This window comes from Lagenorhynchus albirostris, chromosome 11, assembly GCF_949774975.1.
Source record: "Lagenorhynchus albirostris chromosome 11, mLagAlb1.1, whole genome shotgun sequence".
In the NCBI taxonomy this organism is placed as follows: Eukaryota; Metazoa; Chordata; class Mammalia; order Artiodactyla; family Delphinidae; genus Lagenorhynchus; species Lagenorhynchus albirostris.
The window spans coordinates 94281031-94305308 of NC_083105.1; the positions used below are offsets into that span (position 1 = coordinate 94281031).

At 49.4% G+C, this 24278-nt stretch overlaps 2 protein-coding genes across 2 annotated transcripts in view; one reads left to right on the forward strand and one right to left on the reverse strand.

The window, feature by feature from the left end:
- Positions 1-2476: 2476 nt before the first annotated feature.
- On the forward strand, positions 2477-17993 carry GSG1 (germ cell associated 1). Its single transcript, XM_060165419.1, has 7 exons — positions 2477-2524; positions 12185-12503; positions 13650-13718; positions 14005-14175; positions 14856-14973; positions 15863-16005; positions 17923-17993. The coding sequence occupies exons 1-7, from the start codon at positions 2477-2479 to the stop codon at positions 17991-17993; spliced, it is 939 nt and encodes a 312-aa protein (XP_060021402.1).
- A 1055-nt stretch (positions 17994-19048) lies between these two features.
- The window catches only part of FAM234B (family with sequence similarity 234 member B), a 35976-nt gene continuing 30746 nt past the window's right edge, over positions 19049-24278 (reverse strand). The window contains exons 11-13 of the mRNA XM_060166844.1: positions 24069-24186; positions 22353-22573; positions 19049-21541 (exon numbers count right to left, since the gene is read on the reverse strand). Of these exons, the coding sequence (XP_060022827.1) occupies positions 21536-21541; positions 22353-22573; positions 24069-24186 (345 nt within the window). The 3' untranslated portion in view covers positions 19049-21535. The remainder of the gene's footprint in view (positions 21542-22352; positions 22574-24068; positions 24187-24278) is intronic.

The following is a 24278-nucleotide window of genomic DNA, read 5'->3' on the forward strand; positions in this document are numbered from 1 at the left end:
ATTTCTTCATAGTTTTAATTTGCATGGCTCTTAAATGAAGTTGAACATCTTTTCATATGTTTAGAACCATTTCTATTTCTCTTTCTGTGAACCATCTATTTCTGAATTTTGTGCTTTGCTATAGGAATTTTGGCCCTTTTCCCCCCTTAATTTTTAAAATTACTCTCTATATTAGGGATATTAGTCTTTTTATCTGTCATACGTGTTACAAATATTTTCTCCCAGTTTGTTTCGTTTGTTTGGTTTTTTAGTGTAGTCAAACTTATCGATCTTTTCTTATCTAGTATCTGGATTTTCAGATCATTAGGAAGCCTTTATTCACACCCAAGTTGTAGAGGAATTTACCCATGCTTTCTTCTGGTACTTGTATAATTTCATTTTTGCATTCAGATCTCTAGTTCATTTCGAGTTTATTCTTATATAGGGTACAAAAATGAATCCAATTTATATTTTTCTAAATGGCTATCAGTTTATGCCAGCACCATTTGCTAAAAGATCATCTTTGCCCCAGTGATTACAGATATCACCCTTGTCAGATACTGGATGTCTACTTGTAGCTGTGTTTATTTCTGGACTTTCTCTTCTATTCCACTGGCCTGTTTGTCTAGCCATGCACCGGTAAATACCATATTGTTTTAGTTACAGAGGCTTAGCATCCTTTAATATGTTAGGGCTAATGCCCCCTCAGAGCTCCTTCTTTCCAGTGTTTTCCTAGGTAGTCTTGGGCATTTGTTTTTTCACAGGAACTTTAATATCAATCTCTCTCTTTTTAAATGCTCATTGGTATTCATATTAGGGTTCCATTACATTTATAAATTAACTTAGGGAGAACTGACATCTTGATCAAATTGAGACATCCTGAGAACGAGGCATGTTATTCCTTTTGTTCAAGTTATTGGTACTTTGAGATCTGATGTTCTCTCTTGGACATTTACTTAGGTATCTTAGCTCATTAAATCAAATAATATTTATTGAGCAGCTATTACGCCCTTAACGCTATATTAAGCACAATAAAAGTAAAGAAGTAGGTCTGTCCTCCAGCAGTTTAGAATCTCATGAGAGAGACAGGCTAACACACCTAACGCATAGCAAGCAGCTCAAAAGCCCATGGAAAGCAGCTCCCCACAGTGTGCAGCTGGGCCATCCACGCTATGCAAGCTCAAAGGAAAGGGAGAGAAATGAGGGCTAGAATAACAAGGCAAGACTTTTGGCTGAATTGAGGCTGGAATCGTGTACCCTGAAGGTCGTGTAGGATTTACGTGGGGTGACAAGGAAGAAAAAGGAGTCCCAGTGAGGAGCACCCAAGTAAAAGCTCAGAGGCGGACTGAGCATGACATTTCACAGGGCAGAAAGTCCCCAGCCAGACCCTTGGCTGGAAAACCCTCTTCAAGCCTCAGAGTTACGTCTCAGTGTTAACAGCCCCCAAATCCTCATTATGTACTTATTAAAATAGTATTAGTGAACACCTACTAGTTTCCAGATACGAGTCCTTTAGAGTGCTAATTTCTGTACATCACTATCTTTTCTGGGAATGGTCTAGAGCTGAGCTGTCCAGTAGCCCAGCTTAGCCACATGCAGACACGCAGTCCTCAGAGTCCTTGGCGGAGTGCAACTGAGGCACTGGATTTCTAATTTTATTCCATTTTAATTTAAATTTTAAAAATGGAAGCAGGATTGCCCTGGCGGTCCAGTGGTTAAGACTCCGAGCTTCCAGCGCAGGGGGGATGGGTTCAATCCTTGGTCGGGGAACTAAATCTTGCATGCCGCAAGGTGCGGCCAAAAATAGTGAATAAATAAATATAAAGAAATAAATAAAAATGGAAACAGTGTAAATTATTTTTCCATTGAACCCAACTTTATCGTTTGGGGGAGGACTGCATTTGACTTTGACGACAGCACTGCATAAGATATCATTGTTGTATTGCAGGGTGTGTGTCCATTTTACTTTTTTTAATGTGGCTACTAGAAAATTTTTAGTTATGTCATATCTCATTTCTCTTTGTCAGCACTGGTCTAGGGTCTTACAGCCCCATGTGGTCTGGTCACTTTCACGTGGGAACCATCCCCCACCTTCAGAATCTGATCGTTTACTAAGATGCCCAGGTGATTCTTATGCATAGTAATCAAAGCACTGATCCAGATGACAGAGAAGACACCCAGGCCTCTGATAGGTAACCCCAGAGTGGCCCCAGTCCTTCTGAGAGTGGGGGGATGAGGCAGAGGGAGCAGCAGGGAGACCCCTGCTGCCGCTGTGATGTCACAGAGGCAGCCTCCTGTGTCAGCCAGCCCCACCTACATGGGTGTCCTGGCCGCAGGATATCCTCTTCATCATCTCCAGCCCACCTCACACCACCTGACCCCTCTGCTGGCAAGAGGGGCCTTGATTCATCTTCAACTCCATACTCATCCCATGCAACCGATTAAAACAGAGCAGAAGAAACACTGAAACCCCTTTGCCTCAGAACTTCAAAAGTGAATGAGCAATTCCTCTCAGCTGACTCAAAATGTTTGTCTCACCCGGAAGGTAGGTACCTCGAATTCTGAAATCTCAGGACTATCTCATGTATAGTACTCTTAATGTTGGATTGGTAATATTGGTAATTATACAAATTCATCAATTTATTTCACACGCTCAGGGTAAGGAGCTTGAGAACACATGGCAGGATTATCCGAAATGCAGTAAAAATTTGTTACTCAAGCCCAGTTTTTATTGATAAACTTGGTGATGTCCCTACCTTGGCCTCTTGTTTTCTCATCATCTTCCATTAAAACTTCCATTTCTTCCTCCTTTGACTCTTATCATACTTTCCCTCTCTGCTCCCAGGGCAGCTTGTGTCTTCTAGCTCTTCTTTCCTCTCCATCTGTATGATTCCTGTTACAAAATCTGGTCCCCAGTAGAAGGCCCAACGACCATGGCAGCGATAAAGATGTGTATCACTCTAGTGAACAGAAAGAGATGATGAGGCACCCATGGTCCCACTGAAAGCCAGCTCTGATTGGAAATCTGCTGGAACTAAGGAGGACAGCATGACCTCAGGTTCTTTGTGGTCTCAAAGAATCTGCAGAGATGCTTCCAGACCCAGAAAGACACTCACAGCCAGCGAAGATGTCTTGGCTTGTTTAGGGTAGAATCCACATCTGGAAGGGACTTGCCTCCCATTTTGAGAAAGTTGGGAACTACCAAATTGCAGCTCTCAGGGTTACTAAAAAAAAAAAGGCAACGTTCATTCTCCTATATCCTGCCTTTCTCAGGAAAGAAAAATGAAGCTTACAATTAGCCAGAGAAATAAAACACACAGAGCAATGGGGTGTGCTGTTCATGGTCTGGAATTTAGGGATCTCAGAAGAAAGGATAGGACTGGTTCTAGGAAAAAGACCCTTCTGGGGCCGCGGAGAAGAGCTCATGGTGGGCTCAGCCCGCTTGCCTGGTTCAGAAGCTCCCTAAGTGAACAGATCACAAATAAGAGAACCCTCAGAAGTGGATAGGCATAGGACAGGAAAGCCAGCCACAGGGAAAAAACATTTTGTTGTTTTATGAGGAGAGATACAGAGGAAATATGGGAGAGTCTGTTTATCGGTATAAATCCGCGAAGTTTACGCAACCCACCGCCTCATTCTGTGTGCGTTCTCATAACTGGGCCTCAATCTGGGCGATGGTTAAGGTGACTGGGCCTTCCCTTTGCTGCGGGGCGGCCAGGCCATGGCTCAGGACGTTTCCAATATTTACGAGCCGTGTGGCCTTGAGCGAGTCAGACTCTGGGAATCTGACTCGCGTCTAGAACGGAGCGGCCGCCTCTCCTTCGGGCTGGTTGTGAGAATTAAACGTCTGTGGAGGGACTGGTAAGCCGTCCAGGACACGGACGGGGTCCTTCCTCTTCCTTTCCACGTTCACTCCACCGCTTTTGATCTTCACAGCAGAACCGTGAAGGTCAAACTCTTTCTAATTCGCCTCTGAGAAAACAGTCGTTCGGGCAGATTAGAGAACTTGGCCAAAATCTTTAGCCCCGTCCTGGGGTCGTGGGTGGAGCAGTGACTAGAACTCTGATCTGCTGAGGGTTCGTGGCCCCGAAGTTCAGCCTCTTGGACCCACGAAATGAGGCGAAGGCACGGCCTTCCTGCAGAACCGGAGCCGGGAGAGTAAGTTCAGGGGGAGGGCAGGGGGCGGGGAAAGCCTTGACTCTGGATTGCACGGCACCCGGCTCCTCCCGACCCTCGGCCCACCAGCCTGTGCTCGGAATTCAGGGGATGGGCAGGGTCTCCGCACTCCCTCCGCCCGCCCCGCCTGGGAGGGTCCCCGGTTCGCCGCTCCCGTCCCCGCAGGAAGATGGAGAGACCGAAGGGCCCTGGCGGGGCGCCCCACCCTCTCGGGACCTTCCGGGGCTCGGCCGCTGGGCGGAGCCTAGCCAAACAATTCAAAGCACGCTCCCGCGCGTCGCCATGGCAACGCGCGCCCGCTGCTAGGCGACCGGGAGGCGTAGTAAACCTTGGGCCGGGGTGTTACTCCGGGAGGGAGGGGGCTGCGGGGTGGCGGCGGGGACTAGCCTACGCTCGGGCCTCGCGGCTGCCAGGGGGAGAAAGAGAGGGCAGGAGAGAAAGGGACGAGGGAGGCGCACGCGGGATGGAAACGGGGCAGCGCAGTGCTGCCAGCCCGGGGCCGCGCCCTAAGCACCCCTCGAGAGGCCTCTCGCGTTAGACCCCCGCCCCACCCGTCGGTCCCCGAGACCCACCCCCCCCCACCACCCTCTCACCCCCGCCCCAAGCAGGCCACGAGGGCTCTGTCACCCCAGCGTGAGCGATTGCCCCACAGGATGTGCAGATGGGCTGCCCCCCTGATTCACTCCAGCTGCTTGCGGCATGGAAGAACGGCGGCTTCCTCTCCTGGAAATGACTGCATTAGCAAAAGCCCTCAAACAATTCCATTAAAAAGCGGAAAGGGAAAAGGCACAGAGAGGAGAGGCCCCCAGATGCTTTTCTTTGGGCCTTCCCACTGCACATAAGTAGGTGTTCCCAAAACTCCTGGACCCATGTTAGGAGGACAGGAGTCGTTTTTTATTCTGGGAGCCCCTAGGGTCATGTGGACATAAAGCATGGTTACATGAGAATTAACCTGACGCTAGGAAACCCCAGAGCTCGGTGTCCTAGAGTGCTGTTAGTATTTTGGATACTCGGCATGGGCATTTTAGTGGCATCGGTCTTCCCTTTAGGGCTGGGAGGCAGATATCAAAAATGCCCTGTGTGAACTGTCTTTATCTTCGTTAATAAGTGAGTCACATGTCAGGCATTGAAGTAAAAATTGGAATTTAGAGCTTCGAAAGCTCGGACGGCTCAAGATATGTCAGCCGAAAGGGCTCCAATCAGTGGGGGATCACCGAGCTTGGGAAAGGACATAACATTTCCAATCTGTCACTGGCTTGTGAGCAATCTGATTGTACCCTGGTGTCTGTGAACTGAAGATAATACTGGTTCATGAGATCATTGCTGTTTTCTGGGCTTGGCTGGTCAAACAGCAGGAGTGTTTCCACAGGTGGGAGGAAATGTATTGGCAGAGGGTCTGTGTGATGAAACGCTGGGTGCATCTGTATAGAAAGGCATAGGGTGTTTCTGTGGACCTGTGGACACTGCTCTTCTGTATGTGAAGCAGGAGGATTCGTGTTTCCTCTACAATAGAAGGCTGTTTGGACACTTTTCTTCATTATCTTATCTTCACCCATTGTCTTCCTAATTGTATTCTAATTGTATTCATGAGCCTGGTTTCCATTTCACACTTCATTCATTCATTCCATTCATTTGTGGCTGTTAGGGCTAGGCTCTGAGGATCAACAATGAGTAAAGCATAGTTGCTACTGTATCTAGAAACTTAGCCAAGTGGGCAGAACAGCGAAGTAAACCATATGATGAGTTACATGAGGGAGACACACGGTAGAACACGCGCAGGAGCAGAGAATAGGGTGGTGTAGGTCAGAGCCAGTGACAACCGAGAAACATTTACGTACTCTCCATTCCAGCCTTTTGTCTACTGAGTAACAGAAAGGAGTTAGTTAACAGAAACTGGGTCAGAAATCTGACACCTGGGAGAAGGACAGAGATACTACTATCTGTCCCAAACAAACCTCTCTTGGGACAAAATGCCAGAATGGATATATTAAAAAAAAAAAAAAATGGGGATCCTGTAGCCCCAGGCTTGGACCTGAGGGAAGCGGTATGCTATACAATCTTCCACTGCTCAGCAGCTCAGCATTCTTACGCATTGTTTTAATCACTTCTAATCTTCAGCATAGTCACAAAGCAAACTGAATTCCTGTTTATAAAGTAAATATGGGTGTCCCAAGACCAGTTTCTCTTCATTCATACCTAGTAAATGTGGTTTTCCACAGTGCAGGGCGTGGTAACTTAAGACCTTAGCAAGACTAGGTTAGTCCCAGCCCTTGGCTTTGCGATGTCATAAATGTTCAGTTGCACATACATCCCTGTGAGGTCAATCCTGAGATGGTAAAAGTCCAGCACACAAAAGTTCAATATTGTTGTGTTTTTTTGTTTTTTTGTTTTTTTGTTTTTTTTGTGGTACGCGGGCCTCTCACTGCTGTGGCCTCTCCCGTTGCGGAGCACAGGCTCCGGACGCGCAGGCTCCGGACACACAGGCTCAGCGGCCATGGCTCACGGGCCCAGCCGCTCCGCGGCATGTGGGATCTTCCCGGACCGGGGCACGAACCCGTGTCCCCTGCATCAGCAGGCGGACTCCCAACCACTGCGCCACCAGGGAAGCCCTTCAATATTGTTTTGAGATGTGGAATCTTCTCGTCTGTCTTGAATTCTGAGCCTAACCAAATTATATTTATGTGACATTGACTAGTGATTACTTTTTCTGTCCTAAGAGAAGAAAGAGAAGAAAAAAAATATATTAACATGCCCAAATTACAATGAAAGGAAGTGAGTAGGATGCTGGGCTCTGATTTTTGTGGCCAGGCAGAGAAACTCATGTTTTGTCAAAAAGAGGAAACTAGACCTCGTGGCCCAGGGTCCTTGGGGAGGGAAGGGGGGTGCTCTCAGCACTGAGCACAGCTAGGAGGCAGCCAGCCAAGCACACTAAATGCACAGCCTCCTAAGGGGTAGATCCAGGCTTTGGGAAGGGCTAACATAATAAAATTCGAGAGGCCCTCTTTAAGAAAAAGAACACAAAATGACAAGTACAAATTAGGTAACAGCGTCTTGGAAGGGGCCTGAGTAAGTGGGGGACCACGAAGCTGAAGTTTCATCAGCTACGCTCTCGAAATCCGCCTCTAGACCTCCTCGTGCGACCCACCTGAGACTCTGCCACTCCCATCCCCTTTTCCCTGGAGAAGGCACACTTCGGGCTATTAAGACACAGAGGGCATGGTTTATGAGCAGAGGCAATAAAAACCCAAAGACAGAGCACTGTGCCAAACGGTGACTCAAGCGGGATATGAGAAGTGTCTCCAAGTATTTGAAGGGTGGAAGTAGAGCGAAGGGAAAAGAATTGCTCACTGTTCTGGGGTGGAAAGGGAATGAGGATACGATTAAGTAGAGAAAAATGTGTGCAAAACTCATCAGGAAACATTGGCTAATTGTGTTTTCTGTTACTGCGGAGCTGTATTTCCCATGGGAAGTATATGAGGACCTATTGAGTTACTGAAAACTAAAACTGGCCACCAAAAAAATGTGCCACAGCACAGTCTTACAAGATGTCCTCAAGGGAGCAGCTGGATGGCCCCGGAGTTCGTTCTGAGCCCTGAATTCCAGAAGGCTGACGTACGGCTTCTATAGATTCGTGTGTGGGGAGGAGGCCAAGGGAAGAACAAAGAGCAAGAGCCCCAGCCTGCCCAGCGGGCAGCCACCTCCACCCAGCTTTGCCAACTGGGGGTGGGGGGGGGGAGCTTGTGTCCCGAAGAAGGAAAATATGGGGAGACAGCGCCACCCAGCGTTGAGATGAAAACTGCAGCCTAGAGACCAACAGCCAATTCAGGGGCAAAAAGTGACCACAGGCATCCCTGCTCCCTTCTGCCAAAGGAGAGGGAGTTCTGTCACCGTGCAGAAAGGGCCATTTGGGTGATACAGACATCACGCCTGGACAGAAGTACATGTGTAAAACGTGCTGTTAAGAGTAGAGAACATACCCGGTGACAGTCTCATTTGGCTGGAGTGTGGACCAGTTCAAATGCCCCGAGGGAAGCCTGCCTTTGATTCCCTAAACCAGCTGCACAAACATAGGATGGGAAGACCATGACTTGGTCGGTGGCAAATCTGGATGAGGTGGCAGAAGGGCAGGGCAGGGTAGAGAGGCTTTCATTAAATGTCAACCCAGAGTGAATCAAAGAGGTGTGATTTTATGGTACATTAATCCCCTGGCTATATAGTTTTCAGTCTGTTCAGATTTTTACTTGTTTTTTGGTCAGAGGGGCGGCTCCCAAGGTCCTCACATGCAGAAACGGAAACCAGAAGTCCATCTCTGGTTGGGTACCAAAATCCTTCTAAAATTACAGCTTCCTGGGCCTCACCCCAGAACCACGACGGCCGCTCAGGATGGAGCCCAGGAATCTGCATATCTTCCAAAGTTGCAAAGATGTTCTGATGCTCAGTCAGAATTGAGACCTACTGCTCTTGAACAAGCAGCAGCCTTTGAAGACTTTACAATCAAGGCAAACAATCAGAATGGAATCTAGAAAACGTCATGGGAGGGGTAGAGTGTGACAAGGACAAAGAAAAGGGAACTGTTCTTAGGAAGCAACATTTTCAAAGAATGAGTGACTTTTATTAACCTTGATGAGAAGCAGATCACCAGGTAAAAGAGAAGACATACCAAGAAGAAAGAGTATCTTTGTTTTTATTTTTTTAAGTTTTAGAAATCATTTTTTAAAAGATAAAAAATTTCATCCCTTTGCCCAAAGATTGGGAGAGAAATGATAGATAGCTGTAGCATTGCTGACCCTGGGATTTATTTCTCTCCAACCCTCCTCCAACTGCATCCTCACCCCCAACCCTACCTTACACTCTGATGGTCTCAGGATGTTGTAATAATCCTTACTAATATCGCTAACTGGACGGTGGAGACCGCCCACGACACCAGAAAGCCTTTTCATACCCATGGCTCCATGAGGCCCTGACACTGCAGGTCACAGAGCTTATTAAAGGGATGGAAAACCCAACACAAGGGAATGGGAGCTTTTGTAGTAACGGTGACTCTGGAATATTTTGTCTGCCATAAAATCAAGACCAGTCCATTCACACTAGTTACCTAGGGAATGGCAGTGAGATGGAAACTCAGTGATCAGGTACTCTTTAAAGAAATTTCCCTCTGCACATGCAGAGGTCCAGGTCCTTGCTCCTTATGCTGAATCCCGGATCCCCACTGGCAAGCTCTCCTGTGTAATCTCCCAGAACAGCTGGGTCATGGTTGCACTGGCAATTATTAAATGCCCAAGTCCCCTGCAAGGCAGCATTTAATCATGAGGTACTCCAAAAACTATGAGCTAGAGGGGAGGGGTGTGGGAGGGGGAGGGAGGAGGGTGGAAAGGGAGTTTTCCTTCTTTCAACACTAAACCAAAGGGATTTGGAGCACAGATGGCACCTGCGGTCCTTCTGGACAAACCACAAGATGCTGACCACAGCCAAGGTAACCAGCTTCGCTTTCTTTTGCACCTGATTCTTTTAAGAGATGTACTAGTCTCATCAATTTGCTCTCCGCACTAGCCTAAGTTAAATCTGAGGGCTTTCTGTTAACCTATGTCAGTGGAAGAATTACTGACATTTTCACATCTATGTACTTCCTAGTAGATCTGAGCAGGGAAGCCACACTCTGTCCCTTTTCTAGAGACTAAAGAGTCCCCTTGGCTTGGGGCTCATCAGTACCTGCAAAGACAGAACTTGTCTTCTAGCTGCTACTTCTCCATGATCCCCTTAAGGAAACCGTCACCAAATTAGATTGTTCTTCCAATTCAAAAAGTGTCTGGATCCTAGTGAGAAAAGGCATATTTTGGGGGGAGGAATAAAATATGTGATGAAGGGCATGGCACTGTGGGTGTTGAAGATAATTCTTGAAAAGCCTTTTGAATGGATTCTCATTCGATGATCAAGATAATTCTTAAATGAGGCTCCTTGGTGGACACTCCTGGAAACAACCTCTTTGGGCTTCATTCTAAGCTCTTCTTCATCCTCTGTTTCTCAATTCCTTCATTTGGTTGTCAGCTTAGTGCTGCTACAGAGTGGTTGTACTGTGGCGAGGGGTTCATTATTCTTATTTCGGAACAACCTGAAGAGTAACTTACAAATATATATGATCTGAAATGGATTGAGGGTAGCATTAACATCTGATGTGATGTGATAGTAGATAAATCTCCAAGCCGTAGGTGATTGAAAATAAAGTTGTCAAAAATGTAGACTTGCGTAAACCCTTAGTTCTGCCTTTATGCAGGATGACTGATGAAGATGTTTCACCTTGAAGTCTATTTCCTAGTCAAGCAATGGATACAAAAAAAGAAAGAATAACTAACTCATAGTAACAGAACAATGACAAAAACCAATAGGATTTTCATCACTAAAAACAAGAATAAAACGTTCTTTTGCAGGAAGAAGGGGGCCTCATAATGACTCCCATATCTGGCAATATAAGATCACCCCCCTTCCAGATGCCATGGCTTTTGAGTCCTCAGCAGGGTCCCCCAGAAAATTCTTGATGGAGTTAATTTGTTGAGTGCTTAAAAAAAATCATATTAGCAAATTGCTTTTCAGAAGCTGTTTCATCATACGTTTTGCTTACTGGCTTTTTATACACATGAGAATCTGGTATATTTCTTATTGCCATTAAAAAAAAAGAAAACCTGCACTTTGTGGTATGCACGGTTTTAGTGCCTGGAAATTCTGAAGAACAAACTGTTATGTTTCTAAGAGAAAGTTCCCTGTTTAACGTAGAAAACGTTAAGCTGGAGACGATGAGAGGAGATGGGCCTGTCTCATTTAGCGATGGTTTTATTTACATCTCTTAAGCTAAGCAGATTTGGGTCTGATTAATCCTGATATGAGCGATCGCCTAGAAAGCTCAAGATGGCTTACTTTAAGAAGTGTCTGTCAGCAACTAAGTACGGGCTTCTTCTCCATTCAGTACGTATTACTATAACAGTACAAACTGCTTCGTAATGCAAACGTCTCAAAATCTGAGACCTGTCAGATTTCCTTCTGTTTCTAAATCAGCTTAAACCTGGCTGCAAGCCACCTCTCCCCAACTTTGAAATAACTAGTAGTGGACTTTTGCAGCTCACGCTTCTCTTCTCTGAGGCTAAAAACGATGAGGTCGGGGCTCCAGCCAGAGCTACCCGGGCCACACTCATTCTGCATCCACGCACTGGGTTACCCCTGGGAGTCAGGCACTGCGGCTGCATCAGGCTGTGGGGCCGCCCCTGCACGTTCCTTGTCCCCACCCACCAAGGGCACCCTCCCGTGTCTCCAAGGTCACAGCACTCGGCGTCCAGCCTCCATGGGTACCATGCAGCCACCTGGCATTTGAGATTCTGTCATCTCGGGGGCAGTGGATGGAAGCTGGACCCACATCGCCGCCTCTCTGAGAACCCATAGCTTCATCTCCTCTCCAAAGGTTGCAGCATCCCCACATCCCGGTTGGTCCACTGCCCTCTTATCCTCAAGGGCCCAGTGCCTCTATCTGCTCCCCCAGGGAGGATCCACTTTAACCTTCGTTGATAGGATATATGCCCCTTTACTCCTCTCGGAGAAATCTAATGCAGGGAGGAAGACATCCAAAACTTACGTTGTCACAATAACAAATACCTCCACAAGTCAGTGCTGCTACCTTTCAAGGAAGACAAAGCCAAAAATTACCGGCAGGAGCATTTGGAGAGCTCCCAATTCTTTTTCTCAACCAGATATATACTGGCTCAGTGGCTTAGTCTCATATTATCCGATGCTTATTCAGACGATCCCCAATAAGCGTTTTAATATAATAAGGTCCGGCTTAAATAAACATCATCACTACGGTGCCTACTCTGGGCCACTCCTGGAGCCCAAGCTTCCTCACGGCTACTTGGAGAAAACTCCCAGTGGCTCGTCGTGCCCGTCTTGTTGGAGGAAAGTGGCTCGAGCTTAGGGAGCTGCGGGGGAGGGCACTGATCTCCGAGGAGGCTCTGAAATCAGGCTCCGCTCTTGTGTTTGTCTGTTACAGATGGAGCTCCCGAAGGCCTTTTCTGACCTATGGACATGCCTATCTGCCTTCCTCAACATGCTGTCACGCAGCCTTTCCACAGCATCCCTGCTCAGCAACTACTGGTTTGTGGGCATACAGAAGGTGCCCAAGCCCCTGTGCGGGAAAGGTCTGCCAGCCAAGTGCTTTGATGTGCCACTGCGCTTGGATGGGAGCAGCACAAATGTATCATCTCTGGAGGTGGTGCAGTACAGCTGGGAGACTGGGGATGACCGCTTCACCTCCCATGCCTTCGGGAGTGGCATGTGGCTCTCCTATGAGGAAATCATGCAAGACCCAGGTGGCCCCTCACCCCACCCACCTGATATCTTTTCCCCACCAGGGATCTCATGCAGGCAAAGAATCAGTGGGATTCTTTGTACAGCCCTCACTCACCCCTGCAGGGCCCCACCTCCGCCTCGGGGTCTCCCCACTCTGCATTGGGTCCCTTCCCCATCAGACTCCCTCATAATAAGGTCCAAAGTCCAACCATCTGACGTTTCACCTCCAGTCTCGCTGGTTTCAAATAGCATTACCCTTAAAGGGTTTCATGCAGACTTTTTTTTTTTCAACTGGGGTAGAGTGGTTTTACAATGTTGTGTTAGTTTCCACCGTACAGCAAAGTGAAGTAGAGTTCCTGTGCTCGTGCAGACTTTTAACATTATGAGAATTTCCATCCCAGCGAGCTAGAGTTGCCTAGACAAAACGAGGAGAATATCATAGAAAGAGCGGGGACTCTGCCCAGCTGTGACCTTATAGGAAGATCTTCATTCCTACAGGTCTGGATTTTCTCATTTGTGAGATGCAGGGATCAGAGTAGATCGCCTTTAAATAAGACCCCAAAAGGGTGTTCTCATTCTAAGTGTTACTGCTACAATTGAAAAGGTAGGGGAGGGCTTCCCTGGTGGCGCAGTGGTGGAGAGTCCGCCTGCCGATGCAGGGGACGCGGGTTCGTGCCCCGGTCCGGGAAGATCCCACGTGCCGCGGAGCGGCTGGGCCCGTGAGCCGTGGCCGCCGAGCCTGCGCGTCCGGAGCCTGTGCTCCGCAGCGGGAGAGGCCACAGCGGTGAGAGGCCCGCGTACCGCGAGAAAAAAGAAAAGGTAGGGGAACTGAAGCCCAGAGAAAGTAACTAGATTGTGGAAGTGGGACGCAGACAGACCCTCCCATGCCTCACGCCGCTGGGCCTCACACTCGCAAAGCAGGCGCTGTGCCAGCCCCTTAGGTAAGGGTCGCCCCGGGCGGGGAGCAGTGGGTTGAGGGCATCCCCTCCTCCCTGCTCAAAGCATGCACGGATTCCCCTGGTCGGGAAGCTTTTCTAAAGCCCAGAACTGTGTACGATTTGCAATCTGCTCTTCTCCCGATTTAGGCTAAGGGGAAGAGGAGATGGGACAGGATTATACTTCATGTGTATTTACATTTATACTCGAGTGATTATTGTGTCACTTAGCACTGCTCCAACTCCAGTCCCGGAAACAGTTTAGAGCCCTGCAGCCCAGTGGTACATCAGGAGCAAAAGGTGCTGGTGAACCGATGCTGGGGACATTCCCCGGGGTGACTCAGGGAAGTGTACCCTTCATTATCTGGACTTGAGAGAGAAATTAATCTTGGATGACTCTGGCCTATTTTGTTCATCCATCCATGCATCCTTCCCTGCTTCCAAAGAGACATTTATTGCCTGCCTACCATGTGCGGGGCAGGCCTGTGTAGGACCAAATGGAGCAGTACCTGGGATGGGACTGGGGGAAAGTCTGCATCCCTCGTCCAAGGCAGCACCTCATCACCCTGTACCTTGTCTGTTTCAGGGGAGAGGTGCCGAAGTTTCCTTGAACTCACACCACCAACCGAGAGAGGTGAGAAAGGATTACTGGAATCTGCCACGTTGCAAGACCCATGTCACCCCTCTCTCCGATTTGGAGGGAAGCGGTTGATGGAGAAGGCTTTTGTCCCCCACCTTCCCTTGGGGCTTGGGGCAAGTATGTGGCTTTGATGACAAATTTAGTTGCCATTGAGTTGGGCCTCTGAGTATCTAAACTGTACTGTGATCTCTTGCTTTGCTCTTCTTCTGAGCCCCACGGGGTGACACAAACTCCTGCTAGGCTGACCCTCATTCCTATGCAGGAATGCAAAAAAGGAACAGCAGGGACAAATAAAGTCCACAAATAGAAATCCAGCAACAGCTCTAACCTACTCCAGTTGCCAAGTAACCATGTAGAAAGCTTGGGTCTTTCCTCCCCCCCCACCCCGATAATTTTATCGTAACATAGAAAGAAGGGAGTCAAAGAGGGCAAGGGGGGGGGGAGGAAGAAGAGGAACAAAATGGATTGCTCCAAGATTAAACTTTAAAACAAAGGAGAAACAAAAATGATAACTAGCAAAGTCATATCCCTGCAAGATTTGGTGAAACTTGGATGATTTCTTCTCAAACGTCCCTAAGAGCCTTTACATGCAGTCAAGTGTACTTGGCTATGTGTTGGGTACTGAGCAGAGGGAGAACAAAGAGCCCCAGGCTAAGGGCTGTCCCAGCTGCTTTCACCTCTATCTCCTCCTCTGGTGCTACGAGGCTCTGCACTTCTCACGGGCAGCATTTGTTCACCGCCGGTTCAGTTAGTTAACTGTCAGGTGAGAGTTCTTCTTCCTCTGGTTTCTGACAGAGATCCTACGGCTATCACTGGGAGTCCGATTCGCCTCCATCGGACTGGGACTCATCAGCTTCCTCCTCCTACTGATGGACTTGCTATTCACGGGGCACCCCGGCTGTGGCCTCAGGCTGAGCACCTTCACCGCCATCTTCTCCGTCTTGTCAGGTGAGCATCTCCAGAGCTGGAGAGGAGGGGGGGTGTTCTCTGCTGCCTTTGAAGCACTAGCCGGAAGGCTGCAGTCTCTGTCCCAAGGGAAGAAGGAGCCCCAAGGAGGTCTAAAGAATGGAGCCAGGAGATAACAGCACAGGCGTCTTTAATTTTAAATGGAAATAACATGCGAAACATTATCTTAGATCATTATGTCCTTTGCTAAATGATTTCTCTCTAGGTTCTTTTTATTTGCAAGTTTTCTCATTATGTACAATACAGTTTGGTTTTTTTTTTTTGGTTTGTTTGTTTGTTTGTTTGCGGTACGCGGGCCTCTCACTGTTGTGGCCTCTCCCGTTGCGGAGCACAGGCTCCGGACGCGCAGACTAAGCGGCCATGGCCCACGGGCCCAGCCGCTCCGCGGCATGTGGGATCTTCCCGGACCAGGGCACGAACCCGTGTCCCCTGCATCGGCAGGCGGACTCCCAAACACTGCGCCACCAGGGAAGCCCCTGGTTTACTTTTGAGTCGTGACATCCACACAGCTTTTCCACCCTCTGCTGCATAAAGTGAGAGATGCGTGTAGACGAAGGATAGGGCCCATACTGGGGGTACAGGTGGGAAAGAAGTAAAGGGAGCAGCAGCCTGTGTGCAGCCTCGACTCAGAAATGTTCCCACAGCTTGAAACCAAACATCTGGGGAAGCGATTGCAAACACACCTTCAAGGAGAAGCCCCCACTGCAGAGTAGTCCCCCCGGAGTGTGGTGGCATCGGGGTAATGGAACGCCTCGACACAGGTTGTACCTGATGCCGGATGAGGAGGTTGCTCCCAAATCGTATTCCCCGTACATGGCAATGCCAGCCTGTCTCTAAGGGAACTGCCTTCCTGTTTCCTCTGTAGGCCTTCTGGGGATGGTGGGCCATATGATGTAGTCACAAGCCTTCCAAGCAACGGCCGACTTGGGTCCAGAACACTGGAGGCCCCATGCTTGGAATTACGGCCGGGCCTTTTAGTAGGCGCTCCTCCACCTTTCTCCTCTTCCCTGGTCCACCTCAGCTAGATGCTTGCTCTGTGTCCTTCTGCCTTCTCTTCATCCCTCATCCCAGATGTCCATTAGTCACCCAGAGGGCTGGACCAGCAGGCCACGCCCATTCTTCCCCCCACCTTCTGAGGAGGTACAGAGTGGATTCCTCGGGCTTATTTTTTCTGCTGATAAAGCTGTAACAAGTGCTTCTTCACCTGTTATGTAGGACACCCTTGGTAAATGAGACTAATTTTGCATGGCTGACGGAAATGATGCTCTCTGTTTTATATATTTTATGATCCAAGGTATTGGGAGACAGAGAAATGAAGAATTAGCCTTGCAGTCTGGATCGGAGTCCATTCCTGTGAATGGCTCACTCTTCTCCTGTGATGAAGAGTGGCTTCATCCTGCTTCCATTCTTATTCCATCGAACTGTGTTAGAAATGAAACTTCCCCTACCAGTCTCTCTCTAACCCTTAAAGAACTAAGGGCTCAGTTAGTCTAGATTTCTCTTTAAAGAGGGAAGCAGCGACCATGATGAAACACACACATTCAAGGGAAACACCCCCTTTGTTTGGGTTCCTCACCGTCTCCCTTGAGGAACGCTCTCCATTCACTGCGCAGGTGCCGACTTGGACCTACATGGACCGTCTGGGCTGAGTGCTAAGCACTTAACGGTGCTGGAAAGACAGTCCGTGCTGCAGAGGCATATGGAAGCCTGTACATGTCCGTCACAGGAGCTCCTCCCCTTTCCTCATGGTATAATATGTGCTATTGGATTCAGGGGCCTTTGATCTCTCCATCAGCCACCCGATCAGTTTAGCTCATTTTCCAGACTCATCGTTTCTCACCCTTTATCCATTTTCAAGCCATTCTGGGCATTTCAACTGCAGATCTCAGACTTCAGAACTGCCATCAGAAGCATCCTCAACCTGAGTCTAGTCCATCAGAGGCAGCAGAAAGGAACACACAGTAGCAGCGCGTAGCCTCTGAGCATCACTTGGCCTCGTGAAATACCCACACACACAACCTACACCACTCCTGGTGTCCTGGGCTTCCCGTGATCATGGAAGACTTAAGGGTTGGACTTCCGCAGTTTTTAGGAATGTGTTTGACACAGTTCCCTGGTGTCTTTTTCTCTTTGTTGAATCCATCCAGCTTCTCTTCATCTCCAGCATCTCTTCCATCCTTTACAAACTCCCGTAAGCCAAGAACCACATTGTTTCCACAGTAGGCAAATTCCAACTAGAGCTGCCTAGGATAATACCTGTAGATGTGGAGTCAGTGTTTCCTGAATGCCTCTCAGAGGCTCAACGTCGTGGACCCTAAGACAGCTAGGTGCAAAACCAAGGAAGATGGAAGAGGTATCTGGCAGGAAGTATGTGTGTCAGGGAAGGGAGGAATGTAGTGTCTCGGGCTGTGTCCACTGTGTCCAGCTGAGCTACAGCTCTATGGAATCTTGGGGATTATACAAGGTTAACTGTAGCTTGGGAAACAACTGTCCAAAAAATTGTATGGCAGGGCGGGAGTGAGTGAGTGTGTGTGTGTGTGTGTGTGTGTATACACAAACATGAAAAATACGCCACCAGGTATAAAAGAACACAGCACTTACACTAATCAGTGCAGTGAAAATGAACCCGTTAAACTCCTAGCCTGACTTTAACACTATACGAGTCATTGTCTTTTACTAGGAAACATTCAGAACCTACCCTAAGACAGACCAAATTCAGTCCTCTTGCCCACAGCTCTTTACCTGCAACGTGGTGGAAGGCAACACCATGAGATCCTTAAATCCCTAAGGCGGCATCGGCCCAGCTGACTAGTAGGAAGGGATCCCGGTATTTTTCTTTCAAACCCGTAAGGAAGTCAGAGTCTTACATTCCAGTTTTTTTTGTATATTTGTCCCTAGCACGGCCTGGGGTTCCTTCACCTGCTGCATGGCGTCAGCTGTCACCACCTTCAACACATACACCCGGCTAGTGCTGGAGTTCAAGTGCAAGCACAGTAAAAGCTTCAGAGGAGCCCCCGAGCTGCCTACTGCATCACCACCTATGTTTCCTCCAGGAGCTGGCGTGCACAGCCCACCCGAGGGGCCTTTGACCAGCCACCCCCAGTACCACCATCAGCCCGTCCGCTCCGTCTCCGGAGGAGTGGACTTCTCCTCAGAGCTACACACAAGGAATTTCAACACGGGACCAGCTGGGAGCCTCAGGAAGAGGCGGCCGGGTCATCTGTAGAGGAAGAACAGTGTTGGGAGTTATGGATTTGCAGAGCAGGCTGAGCCCTGCCTTAAACGTGTTGCTTTGTCATCAACACGTGCTTAAGCCAAAGTCTGTTTCTTGAGCGTGATTTGCAGAGGTTAAGAACAAGGGTATTTAAAGTCCAAGTCCGGGGGGCATGTGCCCGGTGCCCTCGCTCCCTTTTCTGTCACAGCTTGGTCTCACTCCAATCTCCCACCCCCGCCCCCCGTGTCACTCATTCAGAAGTCCCTTCTCGCCTTTCTGATTGTTGGTTTTATGCCAGGTTCTGGGAGATAAAAAGAGGAGCAAAATATAGTTCCTGCCCTTTAGAGGCCAACCAACTTGGCCATCTGTCCTGGATTTGGAAGAATGGAGGTGGGTAGTTGGTGGTGCCTCAGCCTTCCGTGGTGCACTTGACTTTTCCTGGAAGCCACACACTGGAAGGCTCTCCTAGGAGCTCTGACCTGTAGAACGGGCATCCTCTGCACTGCCTACCACGGTGTCCTGCATCCCCGCGATAGGGAACATATCACATCACGTTAATTACACATTATCCTCAGAGCCATCAGGAGACTAGGACACATGAGAAGGCTCCTGCAGCCTGCGGGGACAGGCCACCCCCAGAACGGCCCACTGAGGCCACGTGGACAGGATGGCAGCCCCCCAGCAACCAGGCTGCAGCCTACACTCCCCTCTGAGCCCCACCTTGCGTCCATCCACTCGCCCTTTCTCTTTTCCGTCAGGGAAAACCCGCCATCCTTGATGGCTGAGAAGAAGGAGAACAGCACACACGTATGCTCCTATACACAGTGTTTATTTGTTCTGTAACGATTCACATTTTAAACAGCGCCTCCTGACAACGTACCAGCTGGCTCTTCTCTAGCACAGGCAGTAAGGGCGGCCATTCACAGTCGACGTGGGGGGAACCACACTAGAAGGGGGAGCAGAGTCCCTCTGGGGGTGGGAGGATGTCGTCTAGGGTAGAGGGCTTGCACGGGAAGGAAAGAGGAGAGACTGGGAGAAGGAACACCCCGGCATTCACGGAAGTCAATACTCTTTCTAAGTAGCGCTTGATTGGCTCTGCTGGCAACCCTGAAAGACAAGAGCACTTCCTATCTTTGACGTCCGGCTGGGGGGTTGCCCGCGAGGAGAAGGAAGTTTAGGGACACACTGGACGAGACCAGCACCCACACCGATCAGGTGAAGCTTCCTCGATCTTCAGCCACCATTTACTCCCCCTGTGCTGGCTGCAGGAGGAAGAAGAAACCTAGAGCTTGTGTCCTGTGTTTAGCAAGAGAGATTCAAACTGATCAGAGACCAAACAATCTATGTGAAGTTAGTCTGCAAACACACCACAAAGAATGTAGGGCCGCTGTCTTCCCTAGCTGCTGCTTAGGTGTTTCTGGGACTCTCCCAGCATAAATATAGTCTCCTGCCCCAAACAGTCCCCCCAAACCAGATGCTCCATAAACAGCTTTGCGTTTGACTCCTGCCTGAAGTGGCTGGCAGCCCTGAAAGCCTCCACGTGGTAGAGAACGAGGTGGCCCAGCCCAGGCCGCCACTCAGGCTTCAGGTATTCGGGTGACTGTGAATCAGTCCTTAGAATTCTCTATTAGACTGAACTAGATCCTACGCCCTTCTACCCAGGCAGATTCAAACCCTAGAAGTGGATCTGGAATCAATCCCAGACTCTTGGGTGTGTCCTAATTGTTCTCCCAAGTTCACAAGAAGCTGAACCCACACGTGCCTTCCAAAGTGTTGAAACCAAATTTGCTTTCAGGGACTTCAGGCGGGAAGGGGGCAGAAAACTGGCGAGGCCAGTCCACAGGCCAGGCAACATGCCTGCTTACAGCTCCGGCTACCAACCTTCGGTTACGTCACAACGCCTACCGGTGGGCAATTCAGACATACCCCTTTAAGTCTGGCATCCCGATTTTCCGGAATCTCTTTAGTAACACAAGCTAAAAAGACAAGGGCTCAAGTAAAGAGAGAACCCGAGTGCACTCAGGGATGACCTATCAAAACTGTTCGAGAAGAACAGCGGTTCTCCCCCAGCTAACGTGGGATTCTCTGCTATATAAGCAATGGCCTAGAAGTTTAGGGGAGAACCTGATAAAGTAACATATTCATACAGAAGAAGGAAGAAATAAGCTCTGGAGATAATTCTAAAGAACTTCTCCATTTATAAAAAGTTATAGTATTTACACAGACATATTCTCAAAATACTCTGCTTCAAAGGCTCTACAAGGAAGGGAGGGTACAGGGCAGAATGGTTGCATGCTGGACTCAAGGAGCCAAAGTCCAGAAACAGCTTTGCTCTCATGCAAGCAAAGCAAAAATATCCCTGAATAAAAAGCAAAATGAGAGGCAGAAAGGAGGATGCCCACTAGGAGAAGATGCTGAGAAAGCAGGGCGGAGATAAAGGGGATGAGGCTGCCAGCCTCAGGCATTCCTGACTTGAGTTTTCCTCTAAGCTGTGGACGGTGCACACCTGAGCACGTCCGAAGTGACACGGTAAAACGCTCGTGACTGGAGGAACGACCCGAACCACGTCCATAATCTATGGACCTTGTCAGAGGTGGGCGTTTAAACTTCTCCTGTTCCCCTTCTGATAGGAACAGGGTTATTGTTATGGTCACTGAATACAGAGCAAAGGAACATGTGAGGAGAGAGGAGACAGGAGCCACGAAACAAGGAAGAGATGAGGATTCTGGGTGGCTCGCGCCACATCCCCGGGTCCGTCTTTCTCGCTACTGCAGCCGAGGTACAGGTAGGGGGAGACGAAGGGGAGAAATGTTGAGGGGTCCTCCAAGTCAGAGGTAGGCTATCTGGGAGTCTCAAGAGGCCCAAACCAACCAGATGTGTTTCGGACGGATGAGAACCTGGGTCCCTGGAGCTTAGGACATACTTATCTAGAGAAGGTTTCATCACCACACCAACAGATACACACTCAGGGCGTAACGCACAACAAAATGTTCCAGGGAAGGACTTCACTGGAATTTCCCAGCAAGGGTTCATAAATTAGACACACAAAAAATAACACAAGATTCACATTTCCAAACTATCCACACAGAACACCTAGAAGGGGTTAATTAGGGGGTTGGAAGGGCAGCACCCCAGCCAAACGGATCATGCTGTTATCCAAGACCTCCAAGTGCCTTCCAGAGTGTTTGGCAACATTCACGCAGACGTGGTGGAGTGGGTGACAGAAGTCGTCCTCTCCAGCTGGAGAGAGACAGTACCATTCAGTTCACTTCTTCTGAAACTGAAGAGTCCAGCAGCCTAGATCTAGGGAGAAGAGTGCAAGTATCAATGACTTTAATTTTTTTTCATGGGAGAGACATGGAGGGACCCTAAATGTCAGAATATCCCTCTATTTTCCTGTCCTTTTGTCTAGCCCCAGTGGTTTGTAAGCGTCCCTCCAGAAAGGCCCAGAGACTTTACCTTTTTCCATGATACATTCTTAAACACTGAACTAGACCGTAGGATTTTCAGAGGGGTGGGAGGGAGCGCTGCATTTTCAGCAAGATAATTCTTCGTGGTGCGTAACTGTCACAAGCCCTGCACAATGCTGGTACAACGAGCCCTTACCCGGAAAAGGCCGGGTAGGGGCTTCCCTGGTGGCGCAGTGGTTGAGAGTCCGCCTGCCGATGCAGGGGACACGGGTTCATGCCCCGGTCCGGGAGGATCCCACATGCCGCGGAGCGGCTGGGCCCGTGAGCCATGGCCGCTGAGCCTGCGCGTGTGGAGCCTGTGCTCCGCAACGGGAGAGGCCACAACAGTGAGAGGCCCGCGTACCACCAAAAAAAAAAAAAAAAAAAAAAAAAAAGGCCGGGGTAACAGTAGAAGCCAGGAGCCCACACCGCCAAATGTCTCCTAAGAGAGACGGTACCATTTCCAGCTCAAAACAGCTGAGCAGTAGTTCATGGTCGTGAAGTACCCTTACAAAATAACACGGGTTGAAACTAACTGTTTCCTGATACCTGGCTACTCAAGAAGGCTCCCACTCCCCAAATCTTCTGAAGAGCAGACTCGGGGTTGGTATGATGTGTCTTCAACCCTCAGTAGTAACCAGACATTTCTTTCACAAGCTCTTCACCTGGTAGGGAGAGTCAACGAACTTTATCCTAGAGAGGAATCTTCGCAGCTCCCCGCGGCCAATTTTGGGGGCCGCCTCCTTTAGCTGGATCACTTGGCCCTCCATCAGTGCCCACCGCAGACTAAGCTTGCTGACCACCAGGGGTGCGGGATGCCCTTCAGAGCTTGGCCCTGTGGTCCTGGTAACATAAAAGGCATCTTTCCAGAGGTCGTTGATCCCAACTGAGGAAAGACAAAAACAAGAGCAGGTAACAAGGACAGAAGACTTCAGCTAACAGGAGAGTGGTTTGGTGCGGCAACTGGATTCATTCGCTCATTTCCTCCTTCGCTAATTCACAGAAGAAGTTTACTGAGCACCTAATCAACGCAAGGCACTGACTAGACGATAGGTGCCCAGGGGTGCAAAGCAGCAAATTCTCAGCCTCTGTAGCTGTGCTTCTCCGAAGCTACTTCTAAGAAAGCCCCAGATCAGGAAGGGAGAGGAATGGCCAACTATGGCGACAATTTGGTAGAAAAGTGAGTACAACAAACTAGAAATTCTGAGAATTCCTAGACTGTCAGTAGCTGGTGGCATAAGCTACGTACATAGCCAGTGTTTATTCTGCCTCATCTATAAACCAGGTATTGTAATAAAAATGGTCTTGATTCTTAACTACCATTACGTAACGTTCACTGAATAACAATTTATGCTACTATCGAAAAGGAGGTCATTTAGATCCAGTCACAGGATTTTGCAAACTCACACCTCCCCACCGCCGCCCTGCTGCGCACAAAGCCAGTGGGCAGGGGTACTTGCAAGTTCCAGATGAGCTGTTCTTCCCAGTGCAGCCCAGTGGGCCCAGGGTCACAGCAGCAACCTCACCTTCAAGGCAAACGAGTTTGTAAGGAGACAGCAAGTCTCTGAATGGCAAGGGAATACGGAAAAGAAGTAAAGAAAGGAACCCTGGCCGGCCTGGCCGGCCCCCGCAGGACTGCAGACTCCCAGAGGCCAGTGTGGGACGGGACCCTCCAAGGAAGGGACCATCGGACGATCCCAGACCAGCTGCGGTGGCCGACCTTCCAGGGCTTTGCATTACAGGTCTCTAACATGCGATCCCAGTCTTGCTCTGTGATATTATTTAGATGCACATGTAAAGTAGAGCACTTGCAAATGTGAACGGCGGTTATGAGTGCTCAGATTACGGTGGATTTTTCTTTTTCCCTTTTTCTCCTGGCGCCAGTTTCTAGGCGATGCATGTGCCCTTTAGTCCAAAGAAAGTCTCTACTGAGCCTAAACGCATGCCCTGAGGAAACGTCCTGCCTCTGCTTTATCCTTTGCAGTGAGTTCCAGGTCCTAAGCTTCTACGAGGTCGAGAAACTAGTCTGATTTGTATTCCCAGCACCGGGCATGTATGGCTGATGCCCAGTAAACATCTGCTGAAACATCAGCTCCGTGGACCCCTGGGGATGGGATAACACTGCCCGCAGCTTCCAGCAGGTGTGGAGGCTGTGGGCCCTCACCCCGTGAGCCGGGCGCTGGGAGGGCGCACTCGGGCGACGGCCCCGGGGAACCAGGGCCACCAGGGGAAATGCGCGGGAGCAGCGCGGCGCACTCGCCCTGCTGTCATCTGCAAGCACACACCCTCCCCTCGGCGGGACGATGGTATCACCCTCACCACGGCCAGCACATCCGCTCCCCTCCTCTGTGTACACAGACCCCACCGTCCCCGGGACTTACCCTCTGAAGCCGTCACGGTGCCGGTGGCATTGGCCAGATCCAGAAGGATGGAGGGGAAGGCTGGATGCAGGAGGTACAGGTGGTGAAGGCTGGGTGGCTCGGTTCCTAGGACGACATCCTGACAACAAGCACCAGTGAGAGCAAAGGTCAGTCCACACACCTCGTACGATGTCACTCAGATGAAAGGGTGGAGGAGACGGTGGTGATTAC

Excerpts from the sequence above, each read along its gene's own strand:
- GSG1 (XM_060165419.1), top strand. The coding sequence starts at position 2,477 with ATGAGCAATTCCTCTCAGCTGACTCAAAATGTTTGTCTCACCCGGAAG. Across the intron at positions 2,525-12,184 it reads ATGTTTGTCTCACCCGGAAG|ATGGAGCTCCCGAAGGCCTT; the intron begins GTAGGTACCTCG and ends TGTCTGTTACAG. Across the intron at positions 12,504-13,649 it reads GGAAATCATGCAAGACCCAG|CACTGCTCCAACTCCAGTCC; the intron begins GTGGCCCCTCAC and ends TGTGTCACTTAG.